The sequence below is a fragment of the Ahaetulla prasina genome, chromosome 2 (genome assembly GCF_028640845.1).
Source record: "Ahaetulla prasina isolate Xishuangbanna chromosome 2, ASM2864084v1, whole genome shotgun sequence".
Lineage (NCBI taxonomy): Eukaryota > Metazoa > Chordata > Lepidosauria > Squamata > Colubridae > Ahaetulla > Ahaetulla prasina.
Genome location: NC_080540.1, coordinates 79,585,493 through 79,600,571, shown reverse-complemented (window position 1 = coordinate 79,600,571; position 15,079 = coordinate 79,585,493). Strand labels below are relative to the sequence as shown.

General features: G+C 35.8%; 2 protein-coding genes across 8 annotated transcripts in view; one reads left to right on the top strand and one right to left on the bottom strand.

The window, feature by feature from the left end:
* The window catches only part of FANCD2 (FA complementation group D2), a 44,291-nt gene extending 42,474 nt beyond the window's left edge, over positions 1-1,817 (bottom strand). For 2 of the 5 annotated variants that reach the window (XM_058172692.1, XM_058172697.1), the window contains exons 1-2: positions 1,487-1,806; positions 1,129-1,213 (exon numbers count right to left, since the gene is read on the bottom strand). In XM_058172692.1, the coding sequence (XP_058028675.1) occupies positions 1,129-1,195 (67 nt within the window). In that variant the 5' untranslated portion in view covers positions 1,196-1,213; positions 1,487-1,806. Of the gene's footprint in view, positions 1-1,128; positions 1,214-1,486 lie in introns of all 5 variants that reach the window. The other 3 variants (XM_058172693.1, XM_058172694.1, XM_058172696.1) reach the window with 3 other exon arrangements.
* A 57-nt stretch (positions 1,818-1,874) lies between these two features.
* Positions 1,875-14,772, top strand: EMC3 (ER membrane protein complex subunit 3). 3 transcript variants are annotated; one of them, XM_058166140.1, is made up of 9 exons: positions 1,875-1,939; positions 2,575-2,776; positions 5,447-5,504; positions 9,626-9,719; positions 11,734-11,838; positions 12,698-12,779; positions 12,881-12,960; positions 13,523-13,605; positions 14,603-14,772. In XM_058166140.1, exons 2-9 carry the CDS (start codon positions 2,622-2,624, stop codon positions 14,729-14,731), a joined length of 786 nt encoding a protein of 261 aa, XP_058022123.1. In that variant the 5' UTR covers positions 1,875-1,939; positions 2,575-2,621; the 3' UTR covers positions 14,732-14,772. The 3 variants fall into 3 exon arrangements, with proteins under 3 accessions (XP_058022123.1, XP_058022124.1, XP_058022122.1); XM_058166141.1 differs by lacking the exon at positions 1,875-1,939 and adding an exon at positions 1,946-2,164; XM_058166139.1 differs by lacking the exon at positions 1,875-1,939 and adding an exon at positions 1,946-2,169.
* Positions 14,773-15,079: the final 307 nt, after the last annotated feature.

Below are 15,079 nucleotides of genomic sequence, written 5' to 3'. Positions count from 1 at the left end.
AACTCCTTAATTTCACAACAAATGAATAGACCTAACCTTAATTTAAAATGGGAAACTTTGAGTATCCTAGACCAAGCCGAGTCCAAAAACACCAGAAAATTTCTGGAAGCCTGGGGCTTGGACAAATCAGCCATCAACAGGCATATAGGAGCTGTGGTGGCACAGTAGTTAGAATGCAGTACTGTAGGCTAACTTATTGCTCACTGCCTGGAGTTCAATTCTATTTATTTTATTTTTATTTTTATTTATTTATTTTTGTCACAACAATATATGTAAGTATCATACAGAAAGGTTATATAGTATATAAAGGTATAAGCATATATATATGTATATAGGAAGAAGAAAAGAAAAACAATAGGACAGGAACGGTAGGCACGTTTGTGCGCTTATGCACGCCCCTTATGGTCCTCTTAGGAATGGGGTGAGGTCAATAGTAGAAAGTTTTTGGTTAAAGCTTTTAGGATTATGAGAAGAGACCACAGAGTCAGGTAAAGTATTCCAAGCACTGATGATTCTGTTACAGAAGTCATATTTTCTGCAATCTAGATTAAAGTAGTTGACATTAAGTTTCAATCTATTGGTTGCTCTTGTATTATTGCAATTAAAGCTGAAGTAGTCTTTGACAGGAAGGACATTACAATAGATGATTCTATGAGTTAAACTTAGGTCTTGTCGATTCTGACTGGTTCAACCATGACTTAGCTTTCCATCCTTCTGATAGGTAAAATGAGGATCCAGATTGTTGGGGCAATATGCTGACTCTCTAAATTACTTAGAGAGGCTGTAAAGCACTATGAAGTAGTGCATAAGTCTAAGCGCTATTGCTATATAGATATAAATAATATGGGGGCGTGGCAACTGTGAGGATCAATGTTTGTAACTGAGCAGTATAAAATTCTATACTAACTAAATAAAATAGATATTTGAAAATTTATGACAATTTATTTTTGACATTACTGAAAGCCTACAATTAGCATTTCATATTCATTGCTTATGATGTGGGGATACTTCAAGTGGGAAGAAGAAGCTTGTTTTTGTTGCTGTTCTTCTTATAAAAGCAATAGTATTCCTTCGCTTAATGTCCTTGACAAAGGGATTTCATATAAGAAAGGTTCCATCTTTACATACTTGGTAACTCTTCTATCAGATTTTCACTGAAGACATGAGGTTTGAACAATTTCCGTTTTGAAGCCATGACAGATGCTGACGTACCCTAGATCAAGAATATTAGGTGAAAATTAGAGACTGAAGAAAACATGCTTTTATACTATCTTGCAAATAATTGTGTAACAAATAAATTATAGCCACAAAATTGCATTCCAGCACAGTTATTTTTTTTGAAAGTTTATTATATATCTCTATATTATATAATGTGTCCAAAAAAAGGCTATTGTAATCATCTGCAGAGTGTGGATATCATAGCAGGCATATATGATTAGGATAACCTAAATATATTTTCATGAACAATACAATTGAATACTGGTACCCTGTACAATAAATAGTTGCTGTCAGAATGCTTGTTGAGGCTTTCGGCTATTCCACCGTTTCCCTGAGAAGGGTTTTTGTTTCTTAATGGTTGTCGCGTTTCTGTATCTCTTCCTTCCTTTTCAAATCACTTCATCCTGTCATCTCCCTTCCCCGACTGATAGCGATACTGCCAGGAGAAGAGAGGGGCCTAAGGCAGGCATTCCACCGACGACTAAACCACACAACCGCAGTCTCCGCGTGGACTGCTTTACTGCTTACCAGCCAGGAGCAACTACACAACACAGTCGCTGCACAACTTCGGCCCGCGTTCTCTTTCCCGTTTTGGAATTCTCCCGCCAAACGCCCGCCGGGGGGCGCTTTGCGATGACCTCATCCGTTAGGAAGCAGCCATCTTGTCGGGCACTTTAAGAGGACGTCAGTCGTTGATCCCGGAAGACTGAAGGGGGACCAGGTCGGTGTTGAAAAGCGGGTCTCCCAATGTTTCCCTAATTAGCATGATCAGACAATTCGGGGCTTCGGCCTCCCCATTGGCCGTATTTGAAAAGATGAGGCCTCCAAAGAGCGGGATGGGTCTGATTTAAGAAATGGGGATAAAATCTTTTTTTTTTAAAGTACCAGATACTTCATTCTAAGCGTGTGAAAGCGGACTATGATTGGAAAGGGAAAGTCACATACAGTAATGCAAGTTTAAAGACTTCTTTGACGTATCTTATTTTTTCTGCTTTAGAACTGAGTTCCTTTAAGTTAAAAATAGGTTTTGAGACTAATATCTTCTTTTAAATGAAGCCCTGCCTCTTTTGACTGCCCTTCCTTTATAACTTTATTCTTCACGTCCTCCTCTCTCTCTCCTCCTGTGCAAATCTATTCCGTGGTGTCAGACTAGCAGCTCCAGCGTGAGGTTTTTCTGAAGGCAAATGAAAAACTAATATTCAAACCTCTCATGGCATCTCCCAAATCTTATTTTTCTTCTAGATTTTTTTGTTTAAATGTATATTTTGTACACATTTCTGGAAAAGTTTGCAATAATTTCTTATTTGGGACCTTTTAGACTCACGAGTTGTTTTACCATAATTTGTAATCTTTTAGAGATTAAAGACTGAAGCTGGTGTGCATGACCAGAACTCTTCTTCAAAATGAGTGAGCCAGAACTGTTGTTGGATTCCAATATTCGATTATGGGTGGTGCTTCCCATAGTCTTCATCACCTTCTTTGTGGGGATGATTCGTCACTATGTATCCATCCTTCTCCAGAGTGATAAAAAGCTTACTCAGGAACAAGTGTCTGACAGGTAAGAGGTGTCCTAAATAGTTGACGAGGGTCTCTTTAAATAATAATTATAATAATATACAATGTAGATTGATTATAGCACATGCTGGAGGATCTAGAGCTGCCGTTTGCAAAAGATGGCACATATTATACTTTGCATCGGCTCTAGATGTGTATATTTTATTAGAAAATCTGGGTGTATCCCTTGATCTTCCTTTGCTCCTAAGATACCCAATCACAGAATAGATTATGCCAAGTATTAATGATGTATGCCTAAGACAGACAAATGTATTATCCTTTTAATACTTTTAACTCATATAATTTTTCTTGCCATATATAGCAACAGCAAAAGATCCAATAATGAATGATAGTGTTAATTTTTGTGATGGGCATCTACTTAGAAAGGTCTATTTTAAATATGTAGTTTAAAATCTGTTCATGCTAGATAAATGAAATCAATAAATCTAAAGCACAGTTGAGTTGATGGTTTATGCTGGAAAATTAAAAGAAAAAATTACACAACCAGGCTTGAATTATAAAATGTTTTGTATAGACATGGAGTTGAAAGAAGGTTGGTGAATGTGGTAATATCAAAATATGTTTGAAGTTTGCATGAGAATAAATAGAATCGTAGTGAATAGTTCAACACTGATCACAGTGAAAGATAAAGATGTATGATATCCTATTTATTGTTTAATTTATATATTGATAAATGTACAGAGGATGATTTGGTGCCATTAGGAGATGTACCGTTTAGAAATGTGAATGTGCATGTAGCTTTGTATGCAGCAACACTATACTGTTGGCTGAGAACCTAAATAATTTATAGCAAATGTTAAATACAATAAAAATCAATATATTGTAGGCCAAAATAATTGGTATATCAGGAGAAATATGCAAATAAATTGGACGTATTAGAAATGGAGAATTTAAGAAGTTTATGTAGCAAAATAAACAACAAGATCAAGATTGTATTGGTGTTGAATGAATGTAGTCTCTATATAAAGTGAGTGACAGTACAAAAGAAGCATGGTTGAGGTGGTTTAGTCACATAAACCGAATGGCTGAAGATCAATCGCAAAACAGATAATTGAAGGAAGAATGAATGGGTTGATTTGAAAGAGAAGACTGAGAAAGTTCTGTTTGGATGGAGTTGATGCAGACTGAACAAAGGGAGAAATGAAAATTCAAGGAATAAAATACAGTACATGTAGTCCTTGACTTATGACCATAATTGGGTCAGAAATTTCTGTTCTAAGTTGTTGTGGTTGTAAATCAAGTTGGACTTGATTTTACAACAGTTTTTGCCAGCGGATGTTAAGCAAATCACCAGACATTAAGCAAATCCTGCAAATTCCCCAGTGGATGTATTTTGCTGGAAATCAGCGGAAAAGATTGCAATGATCACATGACCACAGGACACTCCAACTATTCATAATGTCAGCCAATTGCCAAGTGCTCAAATTTTAGTCATGGGAGTGATTTGACAGTTGTAAAAACAAGTACAGATTGTAAGTCACTTTTTCCAAGCTGTCATAATTTTCAACCATTATTAAAATGAATGGTTGTAACTTGAGGACTAACAATATAGAAGAGTATGGACACAATGGAAGCAAGTATAATTTGCCAGTGTAGAAAAGTATGGATTGAAGAGATACAGTGAAGGGTGTTAATGTAAAATAATTGAACCTTCAGACTCCTGGAAGGGAAAACTGAACTTTGTTACATATGTTTGTTATATCTGGTGCAAAACATAATCTACATTCTACAATAGGAGCATTATATCCATTTTCAAATGTGGAAGTAATAGTGTGGAGATTTGGATTGGGGACATATTGCTACCTCAGGATCTGGATGATTTGTTATCCTTGAAAGAATAGGAGTTTTGCTTCATATCAGTGAATTCTGCAGACTATCAAGTCATCTACTTACCAACTGAAGTTGGAACATGAACAGGTCATGCAGGAAGACAGTGATTCAAAATATATAACCAAGTGTATAATACAATGAAAGAAAAAGTCCAATTTTGGCAATGTCAGGTCAAGTTCTAGATGTAAATCCTATTGTGGCAAAACTAAAAATGGGGAATTGATGTTTGAAATCTGTAAATATTATTGAGTAATTGCTATGGGCTAATGCTATGGGCTAATGGTGTGAGAGAAATCACCAATTATAGTAAGCACTCAGTTGTTACTGCACCTAAAGGAAGTGCAAACAATTCCTATTTCCAAATGTCTTATTGCAAGTTGAACGGCTATTCATGAAATAAATGAAACAGGCACCAAATTTCATTGCTGTTTATATGTTAGCAAGAATCTACATATGATTCGATTTCCATGAAATAGCCAATTGTTAAGCTCTACCTTTGGATGTTTAAGACTTGTGTTACCTTAAACATAAAATATTACTATGTATGGAGGATGCAATTCATGAAGGCATTATTAAAGGTAAATATAAAATATTGTTCGATGGTGTCAGCATAAAGGAATGAAATAGTTCTCAGCTGTGACATATTGCTCCATGTATTTCCTTAATATTTTCAAGACGATACTACTTGGTAAATGAAAACTAATCTTGTCAATGTCATTAAGATATTTTCTCAGTTTCCCCAAATGTAACATACAGAAGTGCATCTTTTTACTGATTTCCTGTTTTCTTTCTTATTTTACGTAATGACCTTGTTTTGTTTCAGCCAAGTTCTCATTCGGAGTAGAGTCCTCAGAGAAAATGGAAAGTACATTCCAAAGCAGGTATGTAAAAGATTCTTAGTTGTGAAATTATCATTATTGTGTGTTGAATTTAAAGGCTATTGTCTATTTTTGCCTGATTGACTAAACCAGATTTTCCAGTAACTATAGTTGTGCTACTCTGTGGTTCCTGTGCTGTGAGAGATCCATCCATCTCCGGTTAACTAGTTCCTCTTCATGTTAGCCAATGTTCCAGCCATCATTGTTGTAGTTAGCTGGATATCATTATCAGAATTATTACTGTTTGTATTTTTTTAATGTAGACTTGTTAGTAAAAATACTCCTTAGTAGTCCAATGAAAGTCTTAGCTTCTGTCTCATATCCTTTCATATTTAACAACAGCAGGGAGTGAAAACAAAATCTTGATCATCAGAAATCTTGTATCAAAAATAACCACATTTTGCCAGTTCTGTCTGTCAGAGTAATGAAGATTTAAAGCTGACCAGACTGAGAATGAATCAGCAGGGTTACTGCCAGTTTAAGAAGCTGTCTATATAAGGGAGGCCATGAGAGGGCGTATCTCTCTCCTCGTGTATCACTCTCCTCACGGTGTTCTATCTGCATTGTAGTTCTCCTTGTAGAGTTGAAGAAGATTGCTTGCTTGCCTGGTATATGCCTACCACGTGTATTTATGTATGTAGAAGTCCTGTATATAAACCACAGTTTGTAAGACAAACCTCTGTGTTGTGTATTTTGCTCCTGGGTTGTCTCAAAATAATAGTCATGCTGTAAACACTCTGACACTGTCTCTTGGAGATAGATAGATAAATAGATAGATAGATAGATAGATAGATAGATAGATAGATAGATAGATAGATAGATATATAGATAGATAAAAAATTTATTGGCCAAGTGTGATTGGACACACAAGGAATTTGTCTTTGGTGCATATGCTCTCAGTGTACATAAAAAGAAAAAAATACATTATTCAAGAATCATAAGATACATCACCGACATCAATAAGCAATCAAATCATACTAGGAAACAAATAAAACAATATAAATCGTAAAGATACAAGCAACATGGTCATGAGGAGATAGGTAATAGAAGAATAATAGTAATACAATCTTAGTAAATAGTTTGACAGTGTTGTGGGAATTAATTGTTTAGCAGAGTGATGGCATTTGGGAAAAAACTGTTCTTGTGTCTATTTGTTTATTTAGAAACCAAAAGAGAAAAAGTAACAATTGATTCACATCCTTCGCCCTGATCAATGGGTATAGATTGGAGAACTTGTAGAGCTTAAAAATGGGTACAAGTTATGTTTAAACAGATTTGCTGTAGCTCCTATTAAATGGCTAATCTTTGGGAGTCGTACAAGGCCCAATTAGAACTATAGGCTGTGGTATGGGAAAAACCTATTCCCAGTAAAAAAAGGGTTAGGCTTCTTTGACATCAGGACCAAAATCCGACATATTGTTAGACTCTCAGGGCCTCTACGGAAAGTGAGGGTGACACCTTTACATTTGAACTTATTTTTGGAGCACAGTAAAATACATAGGAAACTCCTATTGCAAACAGAAATTAAATTAGTGTTAAAGTTAAACTTCCTTGAAGCCAGGACCAAAAACCAATCTCAGGCTTAAATTTGTAAAGGCTCTGGCAAATATTTGTGGGTGGCTTTTTTATGTTTGGACCTATTGCTACAGTAAAATGCATGGGAAAATCTCATTAATTAAACTGGGATTAGATTCGGAGTTAGGCTTCTGAAGTCGGGGCTAAAAACTTATGTCAGGATTATTATTCACAGAGGGTCTCTAAGGAAAGTGAGGGTCCTAGTTTTTCATTGGGATGTATTTGTGAGCATAGTAAAATGTATGGGAAAATGCCACTTCCAGGGAAAATGAAAATAGAGTTAGGGCTAGGCTTCCTTAAAAACAGAGCCAATAGCAACATCAATGTTAGATGTACAGAGTGTCTTTAAGAAAAGTGAGGATGACAGCTTTTCATTTGGACTTAAAATTAAAGCTTTTCATTTGCATTTAAAATTAGAATCAGGGTTAGGCCTCCTAGAAGTCAGGTCTGAATATTGGCATCGGGGTTAGATTTGTAATAGGTTCTCTAAGGAAAGTAAGGGTGACAGTTTTTCATTGGGAACTTTTGTGGATCTTGAGAAAATACATGGGAAAATCCCATTCCCAGTGAAAATTAAACTAGGATTATGGATTCAGTTTATGATTAGGATTAGGCTTCCTTGCAATCAGAGCCAATACCAACACCTGCGCCGACTATACTGGTGGCGCAGTGGTTCAAATGCAGTATCACAGGCAAACTCTGCCCACAGCCTGGAGTTCAGTCCTGATGGGGCTCAAGGTTGACTCGTCCTTTCATCCTTTCAAGGTTGGTAAAATGAGGACCCAGATCATTGTGGGGCAATATGCAAATAATGCTTCTACATTGTAAACCAGAGAGTGCTGTAAAGTGCTGTGGGGTGGTATATAAGCCTAAATGCTGTTGCTATCAGAGTTAGATTTGCAGAGACTCCTTAAGGAAAGGAAGATTGACAGTTTTACATTCAAACTTATTTTGAACCTCAATGAAACGCTTGGGGAAATTATGTTCCCAATGGAAATTAAACTAGTGCTAGGATTAGGGTTGGGATTAGGATTAGGCTTCCTTGGAGACAGGTCAGAAAACTGACATTTATAGAGGTTCTCTATGGAAGTGAGGGTGACAGCTTTTCATTTAGACTTTTTGGGGACCTCAGTATGGGGAAGTCCCATTCCTAGTGAAAATGAAACTAGGGATATAAATAAACTTTGGTTTACCCCAGTGGTGGGATTCAAATAATTTAACAACCGGTTCTCTGCCCTAATGATTTCTTCCAACAACCAGTTCACCAAACTGTTCAGAAAGTTAACAACCGGTTCTCCCGAAGTGGTGCGAACTGGCTGAATCCCACCACTGGTTTACCACCTTTTGAGGTCAGGGACAAAAGTTAACACCAGACTTAGATTCACAGATACTCTTAAGGAAAATGAGGGTGACATCTTTCCATTTAGACTTATTTTTGGACTGCAATAAAATGAATTGGAAGTTTCTGTTCTGAGTTAAAATTAAGGAAAAAAGATATTGATTGCTTTGAGATTATTCTTAGAACATCAGTTCTCAGGAAGGTTAAATATGCTTCAATATCTTTAAAAGGTAAAGTGTTTCTATTATTAATACGCACATCCAGGCCCATGGGACAATCACATCTGACATCTGCTAATTTAAAATGCTGAAGTATCAAAAGTAGGGAAGAGGAAGATTCTCCAGCCTTTTGTACTCGGTGCTGTTTCTGAATGAAGAACCTGGTGATGAAACATCTAGTGAAGATCTTCTTAAAAATGAATTCTGGTTGTTTAGAAAGTAGTTAAATATTACTAACCGAAGAACTGGGAACACCATACATTTTGAAAGATGTAATCAGCTGCTTTTTCGATTATGCTGTGTATAAACTGAGTGTCAAATAACATCATCAATATCAAGAAAAAGAAAAATATATGAAATAGTGCAATAAGGTTATGTTGAAAACTCTGGAAATGACCTTTAAGTGTAGGAAACAGCCTGTGAGAAAGGCCAGATCCCGAAATAGGCTCTCATCCCGTCTGGAGGTATAGTTTCTTGATATAGGTTCTAGTAATATATCCATGATATACAAGGTACACAACCACTCTTTAAGCACTCTTTTAACATTTTGCCTGTTTTACCATCTATACCTGCAGCTTTCCAGTGATTAAAGTTTCTCACTTTTATGACCTTTTTGTTATTTTTTAATGCATTTCTTTCACTTCTAGTATTTTATTTTTCTGGAAGATTCTTGTTTAGCCTTTTCATCCACTTCCATTTTTTAATTTTTACTACTGTGTATTATCTCAGCATTTAATATTAACCATTCCTTAATTTTTGTAGTTTTTTCTATATAACAATTTCTCTCATTTTCATATTTGCATCTATCATTTTTTTTAATATCCAGTTTTCCTTAGGCACAGGTCTTTCACTTCTTCATTTTAGCAAGTGTTCACATTTTCTGTTAGCATACTGGAACATAGTTTTACAGCCTTCCCCTAACATCCACTTTCTAGTCATTTTGTTGTGAGATCAAGCCCAGTCTTTGATAAATGTTGTCTTTTTTCCTTCAGTCATTTCTGACACGGAAATATTATTTCAATAATCCCGATGATGGGTTCTTTAAGAAAACTAAAAGAAAGGTAGTGCCTCCTTCCCCAATGACAGGTATGTAAGAAACCTTCCTGAAATAGCTTTATTAATGTTTTTAGAAACATTTAGTTTCGTTTCAGGCTTAGAAATAGCAATTGATTTGATGGCTGATTTATTTAGAAAAATAAAACATGCTAGATATCTTGCATGATAAGTCTTTCTGCTTTAGTTCTTGAAAATCCTGCAGGATCAGCTGAAGAAGTGTGGTTTCCCTTCATTCATAATATATCCGTCTACCAATAACATATAATGCTAGAGCTCAGAACACATTAAAGTAACAAATATGGTTGAATGATTCAGTAACTTACATTGTGATTATACTTTCTACTATATATCAACCAAACACTGACTATGGTTTAGATTATGATTCAAGCAAAGCATTCTGTATACGAGGAGTGTCAAACTCAAGGCCCTGGGGCCGGATCCAGCCGTCGGGGTGCTTAGATCTGGACCGTGGGGCTACCCTGGAAATAGCAAAGGACCAGTCTGCAGTGCCTCTGCCAGCTCCATTTTCGCTGGCAATAGGTTGTTGTAGGAGGCTGTCGCAGCGGGAAACAGAGCTCACGAGAGCTGCCTGCAGCCCTCCCGAGCTCCGTTTTTATTGGCAGAAGGCCACAGGAAGCCATCACAGCCAAAAACAGAGCTTGGGAGCCCAGTTTCCCTTGCAGAGTGCTCAAGCCATCACAGGCGCCCCCGACACGAGTGACCCTGAGCCATGCCCCCCCTGCACCCCCCCAAGATCTAACACAACCTTAATGCGACCCTCAATGAAATTGAGTTTGATACCCCTGCAAGTCTGAAATGGGCTTGTTTTATAGTAGCATACTTCAGCTACAGTCTAGTTTGGCATTCTGGTTTGCTGGTTCTTAAGCAGTCTCTGTCCTACCAAACAGAGCCTGCTCTCTGGAGTAGATCAGAGTAAAATCAGACAGTTCTGTCAACAGCATTTCTGCCATTCTAGAATTCCACACATATAGGGAATTAACTTGAGTCCGGATTAATTGAACATTTTTTTACGTATGAGGCTCTGACCTCAGTCATCCTATTTTTTTTCCTATCAATTTAAAATTTAAATGAATTAAACAGTGAGTGGCAGGGATATTTAACCTCCAGAACAGAGTCACTGTTGCCTCTACTTTATAGTGAAGTAGTCTGTAGGATTGACAGTGTAGTCATTGTGGCTAAAGCTAAGTTAAGCTCATTCTTTCAAACAAATGTAGTTACTATTGTTTGTTTGAACTTCCTTCTAATTGTTTTGGAAGAATAACATGTTCCAGGTTCTTGAATGGAATAAATTTGGAGCAGTTTGTACAATTTCAGATTCTGATCCTAACAGTTAAGACTTTGCTACCGTTTACTGTTTTAAAAGCTACTTTGTCCCATTCATGTCCTTAAAATGACAGTTAAAATTAACAACTGAGATCTGTTTATTTATGTACATCTTAAGAATGCTCATACATTACTCTTTATTTTTAAACATTAATTTTAAAACAATTCAAAATGAATTTAGGCTAAAAGAAAAAAAAAAGAAAAACCATTCATTAATTTTAGTGAAATAAATTCACAGGCTGTTTATAAAAGATGCAAAACCTTTTCAGTGTTAGGCTGTTGTACCCGGAGAAATTTTAAGAGATATTGACAATATAGCCTATAGATAGGCCTACAGGCCAGTCATTCTCAAAAAGCAAATTTAAATACTATTTGATTTTTATCCTATCTTTCATTCAAGACATCAAGACAGGGTACATAGCTCTCCCTCAATTAACTTTTCCCCACCTAAAAAATTAAACTGTGGGGTAGATTGTCCTGAGAGTGACTGATCCAAAGTCAACCAGTGACCTTCTGTGAGTGAGGGTGGATTACTCTTAACACTTCCATCATTGTACCACACTGGCTTGGCTAAATATTAAAATGAAGATTAAGACGGTGATATTTTGTTTCATTCTGTTTTTGTATTCAAAGCTTTTCAGAAATCCAGCAGTGGAGGCAAACTGCCATATATTTACTTGAACATTTGTTTGCCTTGCAGATCCTACCATGCTGACAGATATGATGAAGGGGAATGTAACAAATGTGTTACCTATGATTTTAATTGGTGGTTGGATCAATATGACCTTCTCAGGCTTTGTCACAAGTGAGTGTCAATCTAAGGTTCCAAACCTACACAGTCAGAAACTTTTGAAATACTTTGCATGTAGATGTGGCATTCTAGAAATCCTCTGCAATGGTGGTGGGGTGGTTCAATTTTTTAATTAATTAAGAACCATCATGTGAACTCTTAGGGACCACATGGATTTTTTCAGTCTCTAACCTGGTCTTTCAACTGTGCACCCATTATCCCTCTATGTAACTGAATCCATCCACCTTGCTAATTGTCTTCCTCTTTCTTTCCACCCTACCTAACATCAGAGCCTTCACTTAGTTTATCTGAAGTAAGATAATTGGAGCCTTGAGTGAAAATTTTGCATTGATTTATTGCTTTTTTGAGGCTATGGGAGTCCTTGCATAAATCATTATTTGTTAGCTTTAATTTTCTTCTTTGAAACCAAAGAACTTAACAACTCAGATTGCTTTATGGCTTAGAACATGGTAAATATGAAGAAATATTATCTTTCTTTTGGAAGTAATTGATCTAAGTATGCGTTACACAATTTATCTTGCTATTCTCGTTTGCCAATACTATAGACTAGCCAAAATGCTTCTGCTTTGTTCTGGTATTGATTTGCATTTTGCTTGACAGTATATGTGTAGCACTTGGTAGTTTAATTTGCTTTGTTAAAGGAGTTATTTGCTTTATACTTCGTGCATTTTCTCTGCTTACTCTATTTTTTGAACTTTTCTTGCCTTTCTGTTTTTCAATTTTCCGTCCTTTTTGTTTTTCAGTTATTGAAAGTTCTGTTTTAAGCCACTTCTCATAATATATCTTCTTTCTAAGGCAATATGCCATACCAGATAGTGCTCTTTTTAACAGACTTTTTTTAAAACTTTTGCAGCAAAAGTCCCTTTTCCTCTGACATTGCGTTTTAAACCAATGCTACAACAGGGTATTGAATTGCTTACTTTGGATGCATCTTGGTAAGAGTTTTTCATTGTTTGACCTTATTTGAAGCAGATCTAGAATCTTGTACACTGGGCCCTTATTATTTAAATAACAGTTAATTTCTTTGATGTACTAGGGTAAGCTCAGCTTCTTGGTATTTTCTCAATGTCTTTGGACTTCGAAGCATTTATACCCTCATTCTTGGCCAAGACAATGGTAAGTTATCTTTTGCTCAATTTAAAACTTTTTAAATTTAAAGTTTTACAGCGAGACAAGAGAAAATTTGAATCAAATGTAACTACTGTTTTTTCAGAAGATTACTAATCTGTTAATCTTTTGAATGAGTCATGAACTGACATAAAGAACATCCATTCAAGGAAATACTTGTAGCTTTAATTCAAAAAGATTGTGAGAAACCCAGTTCATATACAATTTGGAATTCATAACTATTATTTTTCTATCCTGAGAAGGTTTCTCACTGGTGACTCTAATTGAAATAATTTTAGTGCTATGATTGCAAATTAAATTGCTCATGTTAGTATCCTCTGAAAATTAAAATGTATTTCCTTAGCCCTACTTAGGGGTAAAGCTAATTTAATTAATTCAGTTTAATGCTAAAGAAAACTAAGCCTGTTGTTTATACATAATTGGCTGAACACTGAAAGGATATTTCATTACTTACAGAGATGAATGCTGGTTTATCACTTTCCGAAAAATCTTTTCTGTTAGTGTGCTTGGAAAGCATCCTATAATGATCCACTTGTTTTCATATTACTAGCTGCTGATCAGTCCAGAGTAATGCAGGAGCAGATGACAGGAGCAGCCATGGCCATGCCTGCAGATACTAATAAAGCATTTAAGGTACAAGACTTTTATCAAACTGCTGAAATTAATTCTTCAAATCATAGGTAGCATTTCTTTGAATGTTCAGAGGAAATGCTTTTAAAGAAAGAATAGCTATAGAATATGCTGATCTGGAATTCATGGTAGGGATGCTTATTAAATAATTCTCTAGAACAGTGTTTTTTAAAGATTTTCTTTCAGGACCCTTTCCCACTTTTAAAAATTATTGACGATTGCAAACTGGCCTTCATTTGCATGGTTATATTTATCATTTATTGTGTTAGAAATTAAAATTCACACTTTCACTGCTGCTACTGCATCTCATGATTATATGATTTAATTTTAGTATTATTTTTCAACATAGGCTGGCAAATAATTTTGATTTTACAGACTCCTAAGAGGATTCAAGGGTCTTCAGGCTATACGTTGGAAAAACTGCTCTAGACATAATTACACTAAAAATCCATATTCATAACTAGTATTTTTTAACTATACTGAAGTTCTTTGGAAATGTATTGGTGTATAACCAGCGAAAAGACCATTAGCACAAACTGTTTATGAATTTAGCTTGTATTAGAATATTCTGTTAATTCAGAGCATCAACCAAGTTCAACAAAGTCGATCAGTGCTTTGGAGAGTTTGGGAAGAAACTCACATGACTGAATTTGTTTTAAGTTGTGGACACAAATGGAAATATGAGTAATTTACTTGATAATCTATAGAGCTGTTTATTTTTATTGAGAGAAAACAACACCGAAGTCATTATGAATCTTACTTGGATAAAAGTGATGTGTTATGCAAAATGTGGCCATGGTTATAATATGTTAAGCATTGGCACTGACTGACATATTAGTCAGGAAGATGGCTGATTAAATGTCCAGGCAGTTTCCAGCTGCTCAAATTTAGACTCCTTAGATGCAATATTGAACAAGACCTCCATAAATTTCAAAAGAGCCAGTGTAGCTATTTGGTGTATTCTACTGGTCTTATCAGTGCTCTTTCTTTGCAATTACAGACAGAATGGGAGGCTCTAGAACTGACTGACCATCAGTGGGCACTGGAGGATGTTGAGGAAGAACTCATGGCTAAAGATCTCCGCTTTGAAGGCATGTTTAAGGAAGAATTGCAGACATCTATGTTCTGAGGACCTTCCTTTGATTGACATTAAATCAGTTATGTTTAATATTGGAAGCGTGTTCTTATTGATGACCAGAATAAATTTGATCAGAATTTCTGTGAATTATGTAGCTGCAGGCAAAAAGTCTTGCTTCAAGAGCATCTTCTGAGATTAACTGATGTTTTCTGAGTTATCTTAGAACTTGTGCTGATAGTTCTTCATTGATCAAATGTAAACTACTAAACTTGTAGCCCAAGCCAAACTCATTGGAAAAAGAATTTATACATTGTGGATAGCGGAAATGTATTAAGAATTCAATACATTGCTGCTGTATCTGTTAAAAGTCACCGTTTTCCAAAAGATGGTTTAACCCTG

Excerpts from the sequence above, each read along its gene's own strand:
- EMC3 (XM_058166140.1), top strand. The coding sequence starts at position 2,622 with ATGAGTGAGCCAGAACTGTTGTTGGATTCCAATATTCGATTATGGGTG. Across the intron at positions 9,720-11,733 it reads GCCTCCTTCCCCAATGACAG|ATCCTACCATGCTGACAGAT; the intron begins GTATGTAAGAAA and ends TTTGCCTTGCAG. Across the intron at positions 13,606-14,602 it reads ATACTAATAAAGCATTTAAG|ACAGAATGGGAGGCTCTAGA; the intron begins GTACAAGACTTT and ends TTGCAATTACAG.